General features: G+C 44.5%; 1 protein-coding gene across 1 annotated transcript in view; it reads right to left on the minus strand.

Moving 5' to 3' along the window:
* Positions 1-1,320: 1,320 nt before the first annotated feature.
* The window catches only part of LOC121184311 (SH3 and multiple ankyrin repeat domains protein 2-like), a 149,420-nt gene continuing 126,409 nt past the window's right edge, over positions 1,321-24,331 (minus strand). Inside the window, exons 20-25 of the mRNA XM_041041920.1 lie at positions 22,483-22,506; positions 21,369-21,407; positions 20,669-20,781; positions 20,247-20,352; positions 16,670-19,175; positions 1,321-6,556 (exon numbers count right to left, since the gene is read on the minus strand). Coding sequence (XP_040897854.1) covers positions 6,031-6,556; positions 16,670-19,175; positions 20,247-20,352; positions 20,669-20,781; positions 21,369-21,407; positions 22,483-22,506 — 3,314 coding nt within the window. The 3' untranslated portion in view covers positions 1,321-6,030. The remainder of the gene's footprint in view (positions 6,557-16,669; positions 19,176-20,246; positions 20,353-20,668; positions 20,782-21,368; positions 21,408-22,482; positions 22,507-24,331) is intronic.

Here is a 24,331-nt window from a genome sequence, read left to right on the forward strand (position 1 = left end):
CAGCAGTATACAGTAAGAGAAAATACATGGGCCCCTCCCAGTAGGAGGCGCTATGAGTGTATCATCTAATGAGCATATAAATCAGTTGAGAATTTGAAGGTCAACCTGACTGTAAAGTTTGTTCAACAGTGGATGAAGTATGATTTTAATGTAATCTGTAAAGCACTATTAATTACCTTGTGTACGAATGGTGCTGTATAAATAAACCTTGCCTTGCCTTGGGAGATACAGGCACAAATACATCCATTTCCTGTGTGTTGGTGAAGGGTCAATTTCGTGGCAGCGCCACTGCCACACCGTGTAACTTTGATGAAAGCTTTTGATAACTTTTACTCATCAATGTCTTCTAAACCATGAGACAACATTTCAAATGTATCAGGTTATGTCCCTAAGAGGACCATTAAAACACAATGTGTGGAATGTGGAAAATATGGCTAAAAATAATGCATACAGCCAGTAGGTGGCACTCTGACTGTATCATCATATTAGAATATCAATCTGTTCAGAATCACATGGTCATCATGCCTGATTTTTTTCATCCACATCGGATGAAGTATGTGGGAGATACATCCACAATTATATTAATTTTCTGTGTAGGCGAAGGGTCAAGTAGACCGTGTAACCCACACCAAAACTTTTGATAACTTAATGCCTTAAGATTCAGAAGACAACATTTCAGCCCGTTTGGACCAATCCCCTACAACAAGTTCATTAAAGTACGGCCAGTCCGAAATGCCACCCGGCTGCATTTTTCCATTACACTTGCATTTTTCAAGTACACTCCCACTAAAATCCAAGATGGCGCAGCTCAAACGCCCATGGTTTGGTCACAAAACTCTCCAAAACCAATGGGTGACGTCACGGGTGCTACGTCCATGTTTTATACAGTCTATGCACGTGACCTGGACGAAGAAAAACCATTAACCGACAACCAACCAATCATCCAGTGCCATCTGGACTAAAAGCGAGTGCGTGAAAGACTACATCTAAGATGAGTTAATCCCTAATAATAATAATAATAATAATAATAATTTGACCTGTGACCTGCTCTCACAAATTCAATTACATGAAAAAATCTTTTAAAAGACAGAATCAGTACAAACTATTCACTGGCTTCGTCTTTGTGTCTTGTACCACTTTGTTTTCCATGATTTAAAGAGCTGAACAGTTTTATATCCATCTACCTGCGTCGCTCAGGTGTGACGGCGGCTCCTCGTCCAGTGTAAACGTGCTGACCCACACACCTGCACTGTAAAGACTGAGAGGGATACAACGCTAGTGCAATATTATATTTATTTCTTACAGTGAATTTTGGTTGCCATACAAGAAGTCTTGAGGATTTGAGGGGCAGGGGGAGGAAGAGTGTAGTTACAGGAAAATTCTCTCTCTTTTCATCTCAGTAATTAATTGACTCTATGATGATTTAGTAGCACAAAATTACAGCAACATAGAAAACATGAACACAAGTCTTTGCACAAATTACCGAAAACATCTTAGCCTCTATGAAGACTTAATCAAAGAATAAAATCTATTAATGAAAAAAAAGGAATTAATTAAGAGAAAGAAAGAAAAAAAAGAAACAGCCAAATGTTGGACAATGATAAAGGTGGGACCAGTGTTTTGAAGGGGAGTGGAAGTGGGTTAGTGAGGCCATGCCTGTCCTACACATGGCCTGGTGAAGCTCCACACCACGGTGATGCTCTTTAAAGATTCCTACTACATCTACTCAGCTCTACATTTCCACAGAGAAAACTGACAGTGACCTGCTGATCTGCAGGAACGAGTCAACACCCACCGCTAATCTTTTTGGTGGATATCTGTATGTATACATATATATAGGTTTCATATAGTTTCCTACTGAAATGGCCTGCAGATATATATTTTTAAAAAATTTACAGATTTTTTTATTTTATTTTTTTTATACACACACTCTAAACTCAGGGATTTCAGAAGATGAGAGAAGTCTAGTCAGGCAGATGGTGGTCGTCAGAAGATACCTGGGTTTTGTGGTCACTTGATTGGCCAAAATATTTAACTACTGCAGTAGAGACTGAATCTACTTTAGGCAACACTTCATTAAAACACTGACAAGTGATTGCATCATGATATGTAACTTTAAAATGGGAAAATAAAACACAACCAAGGAGATTCATTCAGAATAAATATTGCTTCTTACATAACCCATAACTCTAATAATATCCACATTTTTTTTTATTTATATAGTATTTGTTTTTGGCAATCCACGCGTCAGTGTTGAACAGGTTTTGTTCAGATAACCTCTATAAAATTTCATAGAACTCTATACAAATCTTTAAAAATACTGTGCTTTTCTATCCCCTCCGACACGTCGCTGTTTGTTCTAAAATAAGTTACACGTTCAAACAGGAACAGGATTATAGCAGCATTGTCCCGTGCAGCCTCAGAATGTTCACAGAACACAGAGCTTGAGTATGTTTCATCTGTCTCCTCAAAAAGCTGCACCTACATGAAGCTGTGGCGTGTGATATGAAACCAAATAAGCGTGAACTTGTTGGTGTTCGAGCACATATCAAACCACATGTGAGGTTTGATCTGAAAGACTCTGCTGTCTCTACGGAGATATAGAAGGGGACAGAGGTGCAGGTAGAGGAGGAGGGGAACACTGAGCTATTTAAGGCATCCTCTGCAGGATGATGGGGCGAATGAGACCATTGCTTGGTCATCACGTCAGCTCTGGCAACTATAAATGAACCTTTATAGAATTTATTTTTTTTTACTCTAAACCTTTTCATAGAGCTATACATATAATCAAATAGACATTTTATCCTGTTAAACACTCTTATATACACATTTCAACACATACTGTACTGTACTTCTGACCAGCCTGTAATCACTGCTGGCAAACACACACATTTCCAGCTTTATGAATGCTGATTTAGGTTTAAATTGGACCCTTAAGACAAACTTTAAATCTGGTCTCTACGGCCAAGGCTGCAGTGAGACTGGATAAGACCACGGGACTCATCTGCAACTGATCAGAAAAGGCTTCTGTCCCTGTCTAATCTCACAGGGGCCCTGCTGATGAACATCTGCCGGCTTTGTTATTCTCTGGTTGTTTCTTGCACAGTGGTTAGAGGGCAGGAGAAGGCGTGTGGACTTATGTGAACACGTAATTCGACATAAAACCCTGAAGCCACAGATTCTCCATCTGCTCTGAAATCTCAGCGTGATTTCATGTCATCTGGCTGAAGTCGCTCTACAAAGCATGAACCTGCTGATAAATACACTCATGAGAAAGGATCTTGTTTATCATCAGAGACAAACGGTCTGGTTTTGTAGGGGCTGCCAGAGTCAGTCTGCGACAGATTTGCTAGCACAGCGTCACGTCTCCAGCCTTCTTTACAGGAAGAAATCAGACTGCTGAAGGCTGTTTCGGTCTAAAACAGTATGTCCCCCTTTGACTTTGCTCTAAAACACAGAATTGTACCTTTAAACAGCAGCGTTGCTGTTTGGTTCATTTTGGATCTGACAGGGTTCGAGCTTGAGTTAGCTTCATGCTAACGAATCTCTTAAATCTCTTTTTCTAATAACAAAGAACCATGTACAAAATCTTCAGGTAGTCATTTAGCTAAATAGAAAATATGTGATCTCTCTGTTAAAACTTGAGTTTTAGCTCTTTAAATATTAGGCTGCTTACAACTCGTGTTATTTAAAATTGTTGAAAACCAAAAAAAAAAAAAAATCTCCAGAAAGATTCAAATTCATTAAGAACATCAACCTTAAACAGTTCGACATTTAAGGAAATGTGCTTATTCACTTTCAACAGATGAGAAGATTAATCCCACTCTCAGATCAGTGTGTTATCAAACTACTGCTGGGTGACCGTTAGTTTAGCTTAGCTTAGCATAAAGACTGGGGCCAGGGGAAAGCAGCTAGCCCAGCTCTGTTACACAGAATCTGCCAATCAACACTTGTAAAGCTGAGATATGACAAATTGATTAAAGAGATTTAAGAAACTTAACGGCAGTTAAAGTTTTAGTTTCCCCCTGGTTCTTCAAGCTAAGCTAAGCTAAGCTAATCATTTCCTGGCTCCAGCTTCACACAGAGAGCTGATCTCAGGTCTGTTCCACTCGCTTCTTACATCCTCTCATTCAGCGTTTCCTCCTGAAGTTTACTGTTTTTTTGAGGATTTTTTTTTTTTTGCATTATTACAAATCAATAGTAAAGTTATTATTCACACGTGGAGCAAATTTTAACTGAATTTATAGAAATTTTGGAAAAATTCAAATGAATCTTTGAGTTGGGCCTTCACATGAACGTCGGTTACAGTCGGCATTAAAAAAGAAAAGAAGATAGCAGAGCGTGATGAGGTCATGAAAGGAGAGCCTCCGACGAAAAACCATGATGGAAATATGGATTTAATGTTCATGTGTTAATGTGAGGAAGGTTCCTGTCTCCTCATCGCTCACAGGTGGCAAGTGACGTTTAGGTCACATGACTCATGTACGTCACTGAGTGTGTTAAAGTCATGCACCAACAGTCTCTGCTCACACTGTGACTCTGAATAAAGTTTTCGGCTCTGAGCTGAACACACTGCTCTGAGAGTGGAACTGAGCTTCTCATCGAGCTCGTAGCAAAAAAGTGAGTACGTGTATTTTCCTAAATGCTGAATTATTCCTTTAAACATGCCGCTAAATAGCTTTCTCAGCTTCTGTCACATACACACAGGATGTCTATACATGAGCTTTACTGTGGGGCCACATGTTTATCTAGTGCTGACCTGCTATTGGTGAGGAGGAAGAGGATCTGACAGAATGAAGTACAAAAGTAAAGAACAGCTCTAGTTTCCTATACTGTGGCCTACAGAGCGGATCCATGGAAAAAGCTAAACTGGCCTTAAGACGCACACACACATACTCGCACACACACACACACACAAAACTCAAAGGACAGGTCAAGAGAGGATCAGGACGCCCTTTGCAGCCAGACAAGTTGGTGTAACCATTTAAAGGTGAGCATATTTCCTGTCCAACATTTGTCTGCCCATCTTGTACCACGTGTCCTCGCCTCTGTTTTGCGTGAAAGCTGAGGTGGACACCGGACGGGTGTAGACTGACGAGGGGCCCCAGGGCCCCTGCTGCAGCAGAGCTCCTCCTCTGGTGACCACCTCTCTCCACGTTTTGCTCTCTCCCAGGAGAAGGCCAATGCAGCAATGGTGTGTGTACACATGCTTCGGGGGTGTATGTCTGTGAAGACAGTGTGTATTCTTGTTTGAATTCAGTGTGTGGCACTGCGCATAAAGTGTGTGTGTGTGTGTGTGTGTGTGTGTGGACACGGGATATGGTTTAGTGTTTGTTTAAACATGTCAGCTAATGTTCTTATTTTGACACAAACAGGTGAAAAGCAAAAAAAATGGAGTCTATCTCAAATTTTTCTCTACAACTTCAGATGCAACCAGAAATATAACTCCGGTAGGACTCTAGTGAAGAAATATTATTCTCTGAACAAACTCTAGCAAAGATAGAAAAGGAGCAACGACCAGCTCAGCTGGTTTTTCATGCACCCCCACTGGGGTGTATGGAAAAAGTCTTTAGTATTCCAAAGCAGTTGGGTGAGCACGAGTCTTTATGTGAAATAAACTTCCAGATGAGTATTTTTTTTCCAGTGTTAGAGGACAAACTTTCCCAGAGTTCTTTGTTTTCTGGACAGTCCTTCATACTGGCCTCCTCTGCTTTCCCTCTCCATGATGTAACATAGCAGCTATTCTCTTCTCTCTCCCTCTGCAGTTCCTCCAGACATCCCATGATCCCCTGATGCTCAGGATGGTGGGAAGGAGGAAGAGGGCGGACAAGACCGGAGCACTGAGATGAGGGCGACAACGGAGGATGAGAGAGGACAAAAACAGCAAGAGGCAGCATCAGTTTGGACAAAACTTCTACCCAGTTCCACGACTTGAGATTATGTCTGATGAAGAGGTTGGTAAAAGTGATCGGTAACACCTCCCTCTCCTCGGCCCTGACTCCACACGTCGCCACCCTGTCTCCTCTGGGCTTATCTGTCCTGCAGCAGCTTGAGGGCCCTCTCGATGTTCATGCGGTGGCCCACCCTCGTCACGCCCAGGTCTATCAGGTCCTCTTTTTGCAGCGAGGGCAGGTGGGCGCCCTCGATCTCATTGTCCAGGAAAGCGTCCCTGTGCTCTCCCAGGTTGAGGCTCTCCAGCCAGTCCGCCACGTCGTGTTTGCTCCACAGCTCCATGGGCTTGGATGCGAAGGGCTTTCCCGAGGCCGCCACCGCCTGCATCAGAGTGAGCGGCGACGGGGAGCGTGAGCTGCCGCTGCCGCCACACGAGGAGCTCAGGCTGTAGCCGCCGCCGCTGCCCATGGGCGGGGTGGGCAGGCCAAAGACGTCAGTGAGGGTGGGCGACACGGAGGGCGGCAGTGAAGAGCAGGGTGTGAGGGAGGAGGCGGAGTCTGGCGGGCTGCAGGGGTGTGGCTGGGATGGGAGGCTGCTGGGCGGGGTGGAGGTGAGGGCAGCAGCGGCGGCGTTATTACGCATTCCTGAGTCTTCGGTGGGAGGCCTGAGAGGGAGAGAGAGGAGACCACGGATTAGTCAGGGTCAGATCCGGACACGTAAACCTGCACTGATCAATACTGATCAATACTGATCAGGCCTGGATCACTTTCACGACTAAAGATGATCCTAAACACAGAGGCTGTTCCACATTTTAGCTCACTGACTATAAACCAGGTGGACTGTACGTTTGTCCGGGATTAAACAGGTGATGACAGACAATGAATGTGCTTTTCAAATAAAGCTGCACAGACTTTTATTTTGAATGACAGGTAACTGCCGGTGAGCAGCTGATCACAGGTGTTTTAAATGATGTTAACGGACGCGTTCAGTGAAGCAGCAAATTGTGAGATTTGAGGCTCAGCAGCTGAGAAATATTCATTCACAGGTTGTGAAAAAAATATCTAATTGTTCAAGATTTAAAATGAAAACTGAAAAATGCTTTTCCATAAAGACTGAGACGATCTGAATCTTAGTCCCTGATGTGGGTCAAACCTCCAAATCACTGTGTCCTACACTGCTCATCATACGACTCAGGACAGTCTGTAACTACAGCCACAACCTCAACCTGAAGAAAAACCTGATGACGTTATCATTAGAATTTTTAAATAGTTCTCTCTGTGAAGATGAAACTGATCCTGATATGTACAACAGGTGGAATAAACCTTGAATGGGACAAAGACTTATTTATTTATACTGAATGTATTTGCTCACATTTTCCATATTTGCCTACTTACTTGTCTTATAATGACATTTCTGCTGAGTCACTGTAGACCCTTTGTGTGGTTTGTATTGCTAACTTGGGCTGTGAGCTGAGAGGTGGGTGAAAGAGTTGTGGGAAAATAAAATATTAAAATCTGTTAAAGTTTCTTTGCTTCGTACTCGATCGGTGTCGTGTCAAACAATAAGAAAATGTTTCTGACTTTTTCCCCCACAAACACTTTAAGTAAGAATTAAAAAAAAAAACCTCTACATGTGCCTCTCAGCTTCCTGAGCTGTGACACCATGTTTAAAAAAATAAGCAGGTGAATAAATGTGAGTAAACTGTGGTCGATTTTCACAGCGTACTGACATGGACTGAAACCAGTGAATCAGTGGAAGGCAGGAGGTCGAATTAAAAATGTATGAAACACTTAAAAAAAAAAGTGATAATGATGTGAAGTTCACGAGCTGTGTGATCACAGAAGTCGGTCGACTGGAACATGATGGAAGAATCTGCGTAACTGAGCGCGAGTTTCTCCAACGGGTCCTGAGAAAAATGAGCCTGGAGATTGTGGATCATTAATGTAAAACTGCAGCTGTTCATCAGCTCGAGCTGAGAGGATTTAATAATGTAAAGCTGCAGAGCAAACAGCAGGGGGCATCGTGTGCAAAACGTTTTAGCAAAGCTGCAGCAGCTGACGAGCTGATGAAGAGGCTGAATGTGAAACCAGGGCAGAACCATTTTCCCTCAGAGGCTTCACTTTTCTTTGAGCTGTTTTCCAGCTCTGATGTTTATAGTTGGACACTTACTATGAGCTGCTTTGTTAAAAGTTAGTATCTGTGTAAACCTACTAACTAATGTGTTCAGTGATTCAGGATTCAGTGACTCCATGCACACTGTACCTTTCTGCAGGTACCTCTGGCTCCGGAGCTGCATGTCCTATGGTCCTGGCTCCACCCACCTGCTGCTGTTTATTGTTTACAATGATCTATTTCTAACATGTTTAATGTTCCATTCTGCTACAGATAAATATTTGATTAATATTCTTTGCAAACTGTAATGTAAATAATTACCAGTCATGACAGCTTTTTGCCTCCGTGCTCTGTTTCATAATTCTAATCTACTTAGCACACATTATCCAATAACTGTTCACTAACTGTAATGTAAATACTGACCCACATTGTCTGTATTATGCTGCATGTCTTTCTCCCCCTCTCCTCCATTCCTAGCTGTCCTATCTTCCTCCTTTTCCTCCTTTCACCCAGCCCGGCCATCGGCAGGAGGGTCCCCCATCTGAGCCAGGTTCTGCTCAAGGTTTCTTCCTGTTAAAAGGGAGTTTTCCTTGCCACTGTCGCCTTAAGTGCTTGCTCTGGGGTCAGGCTCTGGGTCTCTGTAAAGCGCTTTGAGACAATTTTGATTGTGGAAGGCGCTATATAAATAAAATTGAATTGAATTGAACAGAGCGACTGCATACTGAAATATATTAACATGCTCAGGTCATTACTCCCTTAGTGACTGACAGGTCTTTTAACATATGAAGGTTGTTTACATGACTCATATGTGAATATAACAAGAAAACAGGCCTATGTTTTATTTCATGAGCAGCGTTTTGTTTTTTAATCATCAGCATTTTCATTTTCTGCACATGAAGATAAATGTCATTAATAAACTTCTGGCTTGACCTTTATCATCATAACAGCCTGAGCTTTGTACTGTGATTTGTTATTATTATTATTATTATTATTAGTAGTAGTAGTAGTAGTCGTAGCAATATCATAGTAACCAACTTTTGAAGAAGTTCAGGCTCGTTGATAATTAACCACAATGAAATTATTAGCTTGCTAATTAAATTAAAGGAAGATTCATCACATTATTTTAACAGGATTATTAAACAGAACTTCCTACGCTCACTTGGATGTTAAATTCAAGGCCTTGAGAAATCCTGTTTGGTGAAATTCAATGACTTACAAATGGCTGGTTTTGTGGGAATTTAAGGACTCAGTCAGAACTTTACATCAGTTTTCACTATTTATTTATAATCATGTCAAATCAAGAAATCCTGTTTTTTTTTATTTACAGAACTGACTTTGGTGCAGAGGATTCTTCAGGCCTCCTGCAGCTGTAACAGAGACTGAGTGAAAGGCCTCTGGGATCAGATCAGCCAGAGGGAAGCCTGCAGAGCTCAGTCCACCTACCGGCTCCTAATGGATGGATGTGTATAACAGGAACGTGGGGAGGGGGAGGAAAGCCACTCTAACCTTTTTACAGCCTTTACAGTGTGACGGAGACAGAATAATAGAATACTGAAGCAAACATTTTCCCTCAGAGATTATTCATCATCAGCAAAGAAATATTTCTCATTTTTGTCAAAATTAAAAAGGAATAAACTTTGTGTTGGAGTCACTGAATCAGAAACAGTCTCAGGAAATTAAAGCTGGGAGGTTTGAATCACGGACACTTTCATTTAAAGAGAAACTTAAGACTAAATCCACTCTTTGAAGTTGAAGTAAATTAAATGTACAGTCACTTTGATTCCACTCTTCAGTGCTCACCCCTTCAAATGGTTCCAGGACAGACTAAAAGAAAATAAAATGATGTCCTGCTCCTAACATTTACAGTTTTTGGTCTTTTTTTTTTCTTGAAAAACACTAAATAGTTTTACTTCTTCAGGAGGTTTAGAGGAGAAAAGTTAAACGCCTGTGACAGCTGGTCTTGAGCCGTCTGAGGCTTATTCTCTATTTTTCTTCTCGTCAACAAATCACAGATCAACTGATCCCTCGAACAAATACTGTGTCTGTGTCAAAGCCTGATGAGTCTTATTCCTTTGGTCCTAAAGACATGACATGAACACACAGACTGTAGTTTATTCTGACTCACACACACACACACACACACACACACACACACACTACAGCATCTAATGTGGATTAATCCGCCAGTGAAAATAGTCCTGAACAAACTGTTTGTTAAAACCAACACTGAGCAGATGTTGTAGGAAATTACTGAGCCTGAAACTACAGATGTGTGAGTCACGTTTAAGATTTATGTCTTCAGTAGGAATCAATGGGCTTCAGGCCGAGTGCTACAGACACGTTTGTCTCTTCACTGGATTCGTTGATAAAATGTGTGTGAGTAAAAGACATCACCCTCACTTTACCTGCTGCCCCACATGGAGAGATGTGATGGATGTGCTGATATCTGGAGCAGTGACACACAAGGATACCCCCCCATACACCCCCCCCCCCCCCCCCCCCCCCCCACCACCACCACCACCACCACCACAACACACACACACCAACTCATGCAGAATGATCACACCTTCCTTCAACTTCCCCTGAGGACTTGTTCCCTGTTGAGTATTCTCCTAATAAACCCACTGAACCGTCAACACACAGATTGTGTGAATACTGACGGACTGAGACGGGAGAACTGAGCCAAGAGCAGAAAAGAGGCCAAATCTGACCTCCTCACTCTCAAATTGACTTTTTCCACCAATTGTGAGGTGCTACGCGTAGCCTAGATATCGCTCTTTCCTACTTGTAACATATGGAACAGCCCGAGGGGAAGTGAAGGGGACTGAGGGGGCCGTTCTGCCAAATGGAACTGGGCCGTTGTTTCAGTGCTGCTCCGCCGCTCTGTGAAACAAAACTTACACTTCTCACTTTTCAGCACCAGCTTTTCCACAGGAAGTCGTTTGGATGGATGAGATGGAGACAAAGGACAACATTAGACATGTGATAAACAGCATGTAAATACACACACACACACACATACATGAGGTAAAAGAAAAGAAGGGAACAGAAGAAAGAACATAACATCTTCATGAGGTGATGAGTCTCTGCCATCTGTCTGCCTCCTGTTTTCACTGCTACAAAACCTTCTTCAAACAACTTCCACGTCTGTTCGGCTGCCGGACACTTCTCCTGCTGCTGGGTCACAACACTTTTTATTTTTATTTTATTTTTTATCTGCTCTGACAGGTCAGACTGGACGGCTACACTCTGGCTCTGAAAACAAAAGCACAGACGCTTTAACCTCAGATCTGTCACACACACCTCTCTAATTGGTATCCTACTATTCTATCATCTATTAAACACTTTCTGTTACAGGAGTTAAATTGATGTGAAAAGTATGTAATTGCCTATTAGACTAATTAGCACAGTGCCTCGTTTAGCTTCTCTGACCTTATTACCATTTCTTGCAGCTAACAAGAGTCACATATAACAAAAGAGGACAGTGCTGTGCTATGAGTTTCTGTCAGGCGGCCGACGGTGCGTCAGATTATTTGCGTATATACGGACGGGAACGAATTAAAGGAGAAACCAACGTAAAGCGACTTGGTGAGATGTTGAGCCACCACGAGCCTCCAGATCAGCTTCATGCTGTCTCTCCACCACCATCGTCTCCAAAGTATTAGACACATAAAGCTTTGGCCACGATTGATCTGAAAGTCTGAGGACGTTCATGTCTTATTGACGGGGACGTTCATGTCTTATTGACGTCTTATTCAAATCATTATTTTAGATCATGAGGGTAAAAAACCTTTTACGATGATCTGAAGGAACTGGAGGCAGAGGAACAACCACAGTCTCTACCATGAAAACTGTGGTTTACAACAAGGTTTTCACTTGCTGACTGAAGAAAGAAATACCTGGTGACTGTGATGGAGTCACACAGTGAAGAGTATTAACAGTGTGTAATGAACGTCTTCACTAATATTCTGAAAATACAGGACGATACATCAGTAGAAAACTGGACAAAATGGAAACCTCCACGTTTCCTCTTCTTCATGTCGTGTTAGTTTTACAGCTGAAACAAAATCATTTAACAAGTGAAAAATGATGAAGTGACGAAAAGATTTGCTGCTGAATATCTTTGGGTTTTAAACTCTAAGTCACACAAAACAAAATTTGAAGACGTCACCTTGAGTTCTTCACGTTTTAAAACTAAAAGATGAATTGATTTGTCTAAGATATGATCAAACCATTGATCAGTGATGAAAACAATAATGTGTTGCAGCTTTAGTTAAATGTTCACTTGAAGAATCACAGAAAGAAAATTGCTAAAAATAAAAACCTTAGCACACAGAGCTTTAAAGCAACAGCACAGCCACATTCTGCAAATGTGCACTCACACAGTCAGGCACGCGCGCGCACACACACGCACGCGCGCGCACAGCAGTAACGTCAGCACGTGTTCCTCGCTGGCCTTCAGTTCAGCGCAGGAGCGACGCTGGTTCTCTGTCAGCTGAGCGGGTTCAGGGCACAGTGATGCGGAGCTATTGATATCAGCGGTGGGAGACCTCGCCTTCACCACGCCCACACATCGCATGACTCCTGCTTCTCTCAGCACACACCGGCTCACGCATTCAGGGTCGCAGTCATCGGCATGCATGCACACGCTGCCTTTATTTATGGAAGCTCGAACCCGCGCGTGCATGTGCATGCACGCACACCCACACACCCACACACACACGCGCGCACACAGACTGACTCGGCTGTGCTCGGTTACATAACGGTGGCCTACAAAATCAGCGCGGCACGTGACCTGCGTGAGATGATGTTGAACTCTGTTGAGGGTTAGGCCTGCCATCCTCCATCCATCTCTCTCTCTCTCTCACACACACACGCGCACATGTACAAACACACACCCCTCCCCCGACTCAGACTGACATCACTGCAGGCCTCAAGGCTGCGCTCATCAGCTGGTTGCTAGGCAACCCTTTCGTCCACAGGCACAACCAACGCACATTTAATCTGGGAGGCTAAGAGACAGGGATAAAAAAAAAAAAGAGGAAAAAAACCCCACAAATGTCCAAAGGAGAAAATCTGATGTTACCACCACCAGCGCTGAGGCTGATTCCAGAGAGCGAGCGAGGGAGGGAGAGCATGTGTGGATCTGGGCCATCCTCCATCCTCTGTGTTTCTCGGTTTGACGGTCACAGAGGCAGGACCACCTTTACCCTCCTCAGGCCTCTTCACATGTCAAAGCACTCCCTCTCTGCCTACAAGCTTATCTTTTGCTGCAGTGCGTGGTAAACCCCCCCAGCACAGGAGCTGATAATGGGAGACCCCGGTGGCACACAAGACAGAGAGGTTTAAACTCTGTCTGACATGAGAAACACACACAAATGCTTCAGAGAAACAAACGAAAAGACCAGATTACAAGCAACTGACGGATTTTAGCAGAATGATCAGTGTCACTTTAGGACCGAGGCCCAAATCCTGCAGTCACATCAGAGCAGGGTAACATCTGCTTCAGCTGCTTCAGCTGAACCGAACCGAGCTAATCACATCAGTCAGCATTCCTGCAAACCACACGGCGACAGGAAAAGGCTGATGAAACTGTGTCAGTGGAAAACAGAGATGTTTCTCTGACATTAACAACTACACACCTGAATCTCACAGCAGGTGAGTCTCAGCTGTTTCTGAGTGTAGAAACATTTGTGGACATCTATGATGGCTTTGTCTTTGAATGAGGGCAGGAATCTTGAAACAGTAAACCAAGTTTTACATTTCTACACTATCTCATGAAGGCAAAGTGAAGGACTCACTGATCAGTGTGGCTCCTGCCTGCCGATCAGTTTTTATGTTGAGGTTACAAATCAGGGTTTTACATGACCTATATTTAAATGGTAGCTCCAGCAGAAATCAATTCAAATGTTAACTGATTATATTTCCCATTTAAACCTGATAGTGATTCATAAAGCTAAGTCTAAACGCGTCTATGCAGAAATTGAAAAGGAGTAAACGTATCCGCCTCCCCCAGAGGTGAACGCAGGTTTCACTCCTCCCAAAGAACTACGTCAGTCAGTGGTCAGGACCTGAGCTGAAGTGACACAATCGTCCTCCCTGTCTCATTAAAGTGGCAGGAAAGCAGAGCTCAACACAAACGATCATTGTAGTGTTTAGAGCACGTCAAACCGAACGCTCCGAACGAGGGAGCGGAGGGAGTGAAAGCCTGTGAAAATGACAACAAGCTCTTCTCTCACTCATGGTCGATCAGTTCATGTGGAGATGTTAGATAAAACTACAAGTTATTCCTCTTCTGGCATTTTTAGGAGCTTCAGGTGCATCACCATCCCCTTCTGGTCTGGAGGAGTGCTGATCCTGATTTGTATGAACCCAAGAAAAAGATGGATCCAATCAGACTGATGATGTGGCCAATGGAGGCAAACATATGTGATAAACGTGGACGAAAAAGTAAATGAGATGAGAAAAGAGACACCTGAGCCAGAGATACTGATCCAGCTGTCAACATTCGAATATGGGGAGCTGGACTCTCTGCATGATCCTCGCCTCGGAGTCTTTGGGCTTCTTTTATTAAAACTTTACATTCTATACTTAAGTTAAACTTTACAAAATAATAATCACTCAGTGTGTATCTGGATCACACCTGTACACAGCTGTGTACAGGTGTGGAGATTTGTTCACAGAGTGTAACTGTGTTCAGGGTAAGTAGGTACTGAGCCAGTCTCAGCATCTGAGGACACACAGCCATGTTTTTCATCTTTGTTCGTCTCTAAATCAGTTTCTTGATTTTGATTTTTTATGCCGAGTCATGTTGACACTTTTTAGACAAAGCAACTTTTTCAGCAAAATGGCAGAGTAAGAGAAAGTTAAGCTGCTGCACGTCACACCATAATCACTGCGAGATTAAACAGAACGCCACAGTAATGAAGCCATTCACTGAGCTCATTCATTCTGTATTATCCATCATTTCTTCTACTACTAGCTCAGCACATTTATCACAACACAGACACAAAGTGCAGTTTTAGAGTAAATTCAGGATCATATTTAGTATCATCTCAAAACGAGCTGCATCATTTTCAGTTTTTCTTCACTAGTATGTAACGTTATGCAACAAAATGCTCCAGAGTCTAATCACATGACAACATTGTGTTCTAAACGTCATGTAGCATGGCAGCGCAAAAACACAAAAACAAACACACAAAAGTGGAAACAGGGCCTTGGCGGGATGTGATGGAACCTACCTGTGAAGATGGGAGACACAGAAGGGCATGAAGAAAGAAGAGGCGAAGGAACAACAGGAGACTGGAGAAAATGGAGGTGAAGATGGAGAAGCATGAGCTGAAAATGAGATGAGTACAAGGTGTAAAGGTCAACAGACATGACTTTGAACTGCAGAGGATGAAAATAAGGATAATGTGATAGTATGTGGTGTGAAGCGTGAAGGAAGGGACACGAGGCCGGACCTAAGCAGCTGGGCATCTCACTGTAATTACCACAAATGGACGTCAGTGTGTTGATCAAACATCGCTTATTAGATCAGAAGGCACGAGCGCCCAGAGGAATCAACTCTTTCCCTCTGCTCTCACCACCTCTCTGATGAGCGATGGGACCGTTCATACAAAATGCATGTGAGCGGTGAATTATTTATCGTGCTTTTTATTTCCCTCTCATACAGGGGGGATGTGAGTTTAAAAAACCATGAGCTGAGCTGGTTCAGGTGCAGGGTCCATCAAAATGTTGTCCCAGTTAGTGCAAATTTGACTCCTGCATGTCCTGAACTACCTGAGACATGGACATACAGCAAACCAGTCTGCTATTCCAAACGAACCACGGCTGAATCCCGCCCATCTCACAGGAAACAGCTCCTTTGTGCTTCCACCCAAGAAAACGTTCAGTTTAACGTGCCAGAAAAAAGTGCAAATAAACGTCAAACAGATCAAAAGTGCGAGGATGAGAGGAAAGATGGACGACGTCTACACATTCAGCTACGCAGCAACTTTAAGATCTTCCTCTTAAAGACTCCACAGATCCAGTCATGACCCACAGATCCTGACACACAATCCAAGACCTACTACTTTAAAGCAAAAGCTTGTTTTAACACTATTTTCTACTACTGCTGCTGCCAGAATTCGTGCTTTTAGAGAGAATTAAATGCTGGAACTTTCTTGATGAACAGAAGTATGGTGCAGTGACGTCTCTCCGTCACAGTGAGGTTTCTAGGTTTGGCATCATCACGCCTGTACAGAGAACTATATTAAAAACCTGAGCTCACCTACCATATCTGACAACCTGCCAAGCTACGCTCTGGCTTTCGTGATATATATAGAGAGAGCATATAAAGACGTATACAGTAAATATAGACTCTGAGCCACAATAATATGAAGCCTCTGAAGAACGTTGGGTTGACTGGGCCACTATAAACCTTTCACATGACATAAAAGCACCACATGCGGCCTCATATATACTTCATACACAACTCAAACCAGTGTGATCCTGTAGACCTCCGAACCTTTGGTTGCTCACTAAATGGACAGAAACTATAATCAATAACCAAGAAGACACAACTGACTAGAGAAGAAAACCTGTCCACACAAAATCAAAATTAAAGTATATATAAAATTAAAAAGTATAACCATTGATGAGAAAGCAGTCAGGACTGACTTACCTTGTTCCAAAGGCCCCCCTGGTCCCAGTGGGGGAGTCAAGGCTTTCTCCTGGCTTGGGCGGCCTGTCGCGATTCATCTGCTGCAGAATGGAGCTGAGCTCGGTGATGACGGTGTTCTTGGTGTCCGGTGTGGATGGGGGGCTGCACAGCTCAGGGGGCTGATCGCCCCACAGCTTGGATGTCCTTTGAGTTGGAGTCCTAGGAGGTTCAGTGGATGAAGGGGGAGGGGGAGGGGCCTGAGGCGGTGACCCATAGGACTCTGGGGGCTCTTCGATGAGAGCGTCATGATAAAGAGATGTTCTGTTGATGACAGACTTGCCCTTGGGTTTGGGTGGCACAGGGGGTCGATCCACCAGGAAGGCATGTCCATCTGCGGTGGCGTAGAGGCTCTCCAGAGCGCTGTCGCAGAAGCCTCCCTCTGACGACAGGGTGGAGATGCTGGAAACGGTGCTGGTGGTCTCCATGTGCTGAGGATCCCCGCTGCTGCGGCTGTCTACCTCTTCGATGCCCGAGTCACCCACTCCTGACTCTGGGTCAGGTGGAGGAGGAGGATACGAGGGGGGCATGCTGTTTGCCACCCGTTTGTGTTGATCGGTGACAGGTGGAGGGGCGTGAGCGTGGTACGGGGGTAGAGGAGGTCCCCCATTCCGTCTCTGTTGCTGAAGCATCTCTGCAATGGCACTAGCCTGGTCATCAGGAATGTCAATACTGTTGGCAAACTCCAGCGGTGGGGGGAGGGGCTCTGAGAAGTCAAATTCCTCATCAATGTCAACAGAGGCCAGAGGGGGAGGGGGGATGCGGAAGGGCAGCTTTACTGGTTCATCCATAGATTCACCTAAGGGAATGCTCCTCCTCCGTGACGAGGGCGGCTGGGGATTAGAGGACAGTGTTGGGGCATTGAGAGGATCCGGATGGTTGGGGTCCTTCAGCTCAGATGGCCTGTTGCTGTCCTGCCCCTCCACCTCTTGGTTGTTCACCTTGTTGCTTGCCTCTGTGCTGGTGTGGACCATCAACAGCCCGGCTGACTTGGGCTTTGATGTGTCTGCCACATCCGCTGGCGCGCTTTTCCTTTCCTCAGCTGCCTGATGCTGCCTTTCTTCCCGTGCTCCATCAGACTCATACTTCTGCTCTGTCATCTGCCTCCGCAGGCCGCCTCGGCCAGGCCGCCCCATGGTTGCTGTGGAGATCGCAGCAAAACTTGTTTCGATACCCGAGCGTAGTTTGGTGTCAATAAACAGAGGTTGGTTGAGGTCTGGTTTGTGGCTTGGCTGAATAGGAAGGGACTGGGCTTCGTGCTTGGGGGTTTGCTGAACCTGAGGAGGATTTGGTGGCTGATTCTGAGGATGGTTTTGTTGCTCCTTCATAGCCCGGTCACGAGCTGCCAAGGCCAGAGCTAGAGGAGAATTAGGGTCCAAGGGCTTGCCGGTGACAGGATGGAGGTAGGTCCCATTGGCCCTATAGTGGCTCTTAGGAGGAGTGGCTGGGAGACTAACGGGACTGTCCAAGTTGGGACACTGGCCTGTTCTGGTGTTTAGAGGCTCCCGCACCACTGTGGGCTCAGGAGTGTTAAAATCTGTCATGTTGCCACTGCCACCGCCAACAGGGGGCCCGAGCTGTGCTGTGGGAGGCGCTAATATCCTTCGAAGACGCTCATCACTACTGAACATGCCTTCGTCGATGGACTTTGACTGGCGAAGGCGAGGGGTAGGCATGGGACCACTCAACTCATCATCCCCAATGTCTATTGACTGGAAGGCAATTGAGTTCTTTTTTGCCTCTAGCCTCTTCTCCCGGTCCCGGACTGCCCCGGCAATAGCTGCCGCAAAGGGGTTGCTTAGGGAAAGAGGGTCCTCAGGACGCAGACCTCCGCTTCCACCAACAGTGGGCGTGAGAGGTGGGTGTTCAGGAGTGGTGGGCTCGATCTCCATGCTGCTACCCTGGCTGCTCTTGCCGCTGCTGCTGGTGGAGGGCTCCTTCACAATGATTGTGGGGATGGGGATGGAGGAGCATGTTCGTTCTACAGGCGTGGTAGGCATGGAAACGGGACCAGAGGGGCTTGCTGGCATGTGACATGTCTTCTCAGGACTGTCCTCAACATTGGGCTGCTTTACTAGCATGCCCTTCCTTCGAGCTGGTTTCGCTGGAACATACAGTGTTTTATTGCCCACCTCAGAGTAAGGGTTCTCGGGCACTGGCGTGCGTCCTCGAGTACGTGTGCTCTCAAACTGCTCTGAGCTCTGCCGGAAATAGCCACGCCTCAACGTACCAACGTCGGTGGTTCGGCTAATGGTCGTCACTGCATTGGGTGAGTTCTGGGTGAAGCTTGGTCTTGTGGTGCCATAGCTTTTGGGCGTAGGGCCAGCAGCTGAGTTGTAGGCTGGCGGCGAAGGGGGTGAAATGGCGGGGGGAGGAGGGATGTCCTCTGAAGTGTCGGGCATAGACAGGCTGCGGGAGAACTTGAGCAGGGGAGGTGTGAGGAATCCCTGTTTCTCATCCTCTGTTGTACCTTGGAGAAATGGAGCAGAAATAAAAGTTATGTGAGGACCTGGGGGCGACATTCCTATTTTTCATTTCCTGCATGGCCTCTTCTGTCTACAGGAAACGCCTCATTTATTGATGTGAGATCATTCTTAACCTTTATGTATCCAAGCAGAGGGTTCCAGAAATTTGTGAGAGGCTGGATAGATGAGAAAAGTAACCAGCTATGTTGTGCTGATGTTTGCTGCAGAAAGCGGGAATTTCTTGTTGAGTTAATCTGAGCAATAACTTCACCAAGTGAAATCTTCACAACAGACACAAGGACGAGGATAAGCATTTATGTTAAAGGGCTGATTTAAATCTATTCAGAGGAGTAGCCGTGGAGTAGTTATGGAAGCTATGTATATTTAAAAGGGTCAGATAAATTTTCTCAGTTAAAAGACCAAAACAGTTTGCACAAATTTACATCTGTTTTATTCTGCTGTTGAGAAATGTAGTGACATTTAGATATAAATGCAGAGTTCTCTCTGTATCTGGAGGCGAGAAGAAAGCTTCACTGAACCACAGGCACTTGTTTAATCCAGTAACATCCTTCCTTCCATTTGTACAGTTGCACAGGTTTTTAACTGTGAAAGCTGGGGCAGGAAGTCTTGCTTGGGGCATTTAATCAATGAGGGACGCTTCTCAAAAGAGACCATTTCCCATGTGTCACATTTTCCCAGTTGACCATCAAACCAGAACGTGCTAAGAGTGCTTCGAATTTTTTTGTTACAATAATGATGGCATTGCAAATCAAAAGAGCTGTGAGTAACATTAACCTGCATGACGTCCCTCCAGTTCAGCACTGAGAATGAGGTCTCAGCATATGCTTAATGACCTCCAATATTATCGCCTGAAAGCACACTTTGCTGACTGGATCATTCTAATTTATCTATAATTAGCTTCAATATTACCAGAGCAAGTCCACAGAGCAAGGCCTCTGAGCATTAATAGAAAATTACGACAAGCTAAAAGCACAAGGTACTGGACAAGCAGTTCACAACTGGAGCTGACACTCACACGCCCACCCACACACACAATGACTGTACATACATCGTACCTATTGACTTTTGCTTTTTCATAGTGCCCTTCTCAGGTATCCCCAGGAAAGCTCCTGGCACAGTGGGTGGCACCACTGCTACTCCCTGGCGGTCATGATACAGGGACTGCAAACCAGAGTGTTGTTAATGAAAAACCCACAAACACAGTTTTCATTGGCTGTCAGATGTTCAAAGAATCCCATTTTTCCATTGTGGACTTCATTTAAGGAAGAGGCAAACATTACAGCCAAAAACACTCATCTGTACATCGACACATCGAAAACCCAAACAAGACCACGGTACCTTTCAAATCTAAACCTAACACCATAATATTGTATAACCTGAACACAGAATAATCAGATTAATATAAAGCCACTTATTTAAACGTAACGTCACCTCTGCACATCACTTTACATATAACATCATGCTTCTGTTCACTTACGTTCATATCAGTAGGCGTAACCAAGCAGCGACTGGATGGGCGTGGTTTGATTGTGGCAATCTTCGTGTCAACGGGTGAGGTCTTCTGGGCGTGCGTCATCTCTTCAACCTTGTCTGCAAGACAAAACCACCCACAGTTCATGAGCAACAGAAACGAAGGGGGGAGGACTCAACTTGCAAAGCCTTAGTAAGGTTCTCATGGGCCAAACGCAAGCTAATCATTCACTGTGACCCCTCCCTGTGTTTCCACACTGAATTGCAATGAAACTGAAACAGAAAACATAGAAAGACATTTTCAGGGGTGGACAGGAGGACTCTGATGAAATGTGTTGGGTGTGTCCAGCCTTGGAAGCCGTGCAAGCTCTTTCCAAACAGCCGACTCAGCAGCATCATCCAACTTTCAGGGTCGTTCCCTCATTAAATGTAAAATGAGCAATGAAAGTGAAGTCGGTCAAATTTGCCGTTATCTTTCTCAACCTTTTTTTTTTTTTTAACCTGCAGCGTGGGAAAGGCGTCAACGGCAAATTTGGCAGAACTGAACTTCCCTCTGGTGTGTGATGATGCCATCAGATAGGCTCCACCTAAAGGGTTTTGCTCAGAGAAGCTACATGCTAGCCCTGATCCAGCCTCAGACTGTATCACCTCCCTGGCTAGCTCTGTCTACGATGTAGAAAGCTTCCATGCATTAGGGCAGTGATTACTTAGAGTGACTTGGAAAACAATCCTCTTCTTCTGCGCATCTACACACAGAGGAGAGGAGTGGGGAGGGGAGAGGTGGGAAGGGGAGGAAAGGGGAGGAAAGGAGCATCAATGACCTTAACTACGGTTAGAGCTAAAACACAGAAACACACACACAGAAACACACACAACAGAGAAAAAAAAGATGTATTTCCTCCAGAAGTTAATTTCCTCTCTCTGCGATCTGTCTCCCAATCGGAGAGCAGCTACAGCAGATCAGACGACATGCAACACGGTTGCCCTGGAAACCTATCTGTGAGTGAAACATTTCCTGGAATAAACCTCCCCCTCCTCACACACACACACACACACACACACACACACACACACACACACACACACACACACACACACACACACACCAGCCTGCAGAGGCACAGGAGGAAAAAGAAGGAAGGCACACATGACGAAAAGAAACACGACAACAACTCTTTTTAGGTCAGGTACAATGAACAAACATTGACTTACAGCGACAACAGAGCTTCTGCTGTTTGTTTAAACTCACACACAGACACACACTCACACTCACACTCATACATAAAGTGTTTTGTAAGGCTTCATTAAGGGTCTGCTGCTGCATTTCTTTGTGTTTTAAGCCTGAAATTCTCCCAGAAAGTGAATCCTGTGGCTTTGCTGCTGTTAGTGACGCACCTGAAGATTCTGGGTCTGCCTGCATGGAAGGAGGTGAACTACCCCTTTAATCAAACCTGAATAATGGGACTATTCATCGTCCGAGCAGGGAAACATCTACACCGAGTCAAGAGGAAGAAGAAACAACAGGACAGAGGAGCTTCACCACCTTTCTGTTCGACACCACCACAACATTAAACCATGCAGCAACAACATTCAGAACACAATGAAGTTCAAAACAGCTGGAATCAAAAACACACTGTAAATCATGCAGAAATGCTGTGAAACATCATTTGGTTTCGACTGAAATTCAAAGGAGCAAGTCAGACAGATCAGCTTTCTACAGAAACATTAAATCAACAAATACAACAGTGTTAGTTCATCACAGTGAGGTGGGGGGGGGGGGGGGGGTGCAGATCAGATTTAAACATGCCTACAGTAACTTACCACCTTTCTTTTTCCTTAGAGTGGCTTAGGGGGTGACAGAGAAAGATTTCTGAGTCTTTAGAGCATAAAAACCGACTCCTTCCATTTCCCAAGATCAACACAAACCGACCCGTTTCCGAACTTTGACATTTTCAACAAGTTTTCACTCTGTGTAATTTTAAACTATTTAAATTTGTCCTGCCGCAGCAGATGTGCATCCCATAATTTACATTTAGATATGAAAACACTAAAGCACTTTGGACTTAACATCGCAACCAAGCTTCACTGTTACTGCTATAAATGTGTAAAGGAAAGAATGAAATGCAAATGTGTCAAATAAGCAGCTCCAGAAAAAAACATGCTGATCAGAGGGTTTTTTTTTCTGTCAGCAATTTTCTGCAGTAGAAGTAGATTCTCTCCCCTGTCACTCATTTATTCATTCACCTTTCATCCCTCTTCCTCTGCACACACCTTTGACACAGGGCATGATGCAGCAGTTACTAATAATTGATCCAGAGGTTAAAGCACTGCACCCACCTATCCACCGGCAGATAATGATATTTTCACGATAGATTATCCTGTTTTTAAATTTTAAGGACAAAATATAGTGTAAATTCCTGCCACAGGTTCCCAAAGCCCAAGGAGACATGTTTAAATTGTTTGGTGTCATAACACAGTCCAAGGTATTTAGTTCTGCTCAGTAAATGACTTAATCTGTTATCAAAGTTGCTGTAGATATTTTGGTCAGTTGGCTAATCAATCAATATGCTACTCGTTTCAAAGGTTCTTGTATCTCAGTGGGCCACCTTTAACTTAGAATCCTGAAGATTTTCATTCAGTCAAACCCTATTCAATAATTATCTCTATAAAGTTGATTTTTATTGGTCGTGGTGGAGTCCATGGTCCACACGCTGGACTCGGATTGTCTTCCTGCACGCAACGGATTCACAGGAGAACAATACATGCAAACAATCCGGTGCAATTTTATTTAATCAGCCTCACTGTTTCCTGTTCACTGCGGTTACACTGTGTCAGAGCTGTTTTTAAGCTACTGTTCATGCAAACAGAACATACTGATGCTTTTACGCTTTAAAAACATTCAACAGGCCAAACACAGTAGGTCTTATTGTGAAGCAGCCACAGGAAACGGAACGTGATTGTTTGTCACTGTGGTTTGAGCCAAGTGCAAACAATGGTCCAAAAGGCATCTACGGAACAAGACAATGGTCATTTTCAGCATTTGTTTTTGGAGACAGGTCATTTTGAATTGTTGCAGGGGAGCAGTGAACTGTCAGGAGCAGCCACAGTGAGCTGTTAGCTGAAGAGCTGCAGACAACACGCTGCTAACTAACGCACTGTGTCCTGGTGCCGTGTGCAGCATGACGCCAGGCTGCAGCCACTACTCACTGACTTCACCAGTTTGTTTGGCTGCACTGTAAACACGTACACCAGCTGCTCCTCTGTCTTATTTCTGATGTAGTTGCTGCTTAAGTGTTGGATGCACTATTGAAGCACCTGCTGTTACCATGGTAACCATGGGCATTGCCAAATCAACCAGGACCGGAGTCATAAGGGCTACCAACTTCAAGACGCTTTTATCAAATCAAACATCAACCTTGAAGGACGATGAGCAGAGGAGCTAATTCACAAAATGGAGCCATGCGTCTAACGAGTGTGTTTCCTGTTCGTCACCTGTCACCTGCGAACTGAATCGATCGCGAGACGTCAGTCGCATCAGGACCCAGGAGCCTTTTCACCTGCTTTAAAACGTTTCCTCGAGGAAACACTGGTGCAGCGATCCCAGCTCTCTCCTGTCTGTCTCACATACTTCCTCCCTCTCCTGCTGTCTTCACACCTCCTGCCCTCCCTG

The sequence above is a fragment of the Toxotes jaculatrix genome, chromosome 1, assembly GCF_017976425.1.
Source record: "Toxotes jaculatrix isolate fToxJac2 chromosome 1, fToxJac2.pri, whole genome shotgun sequence".
Taxonomy (NCBI): domain Eukaryota; kingdom Metazoa; phylum Chordata; class Actinopteri; family Toxotidae; genus Toxotes; species Toxotes jaculatrix.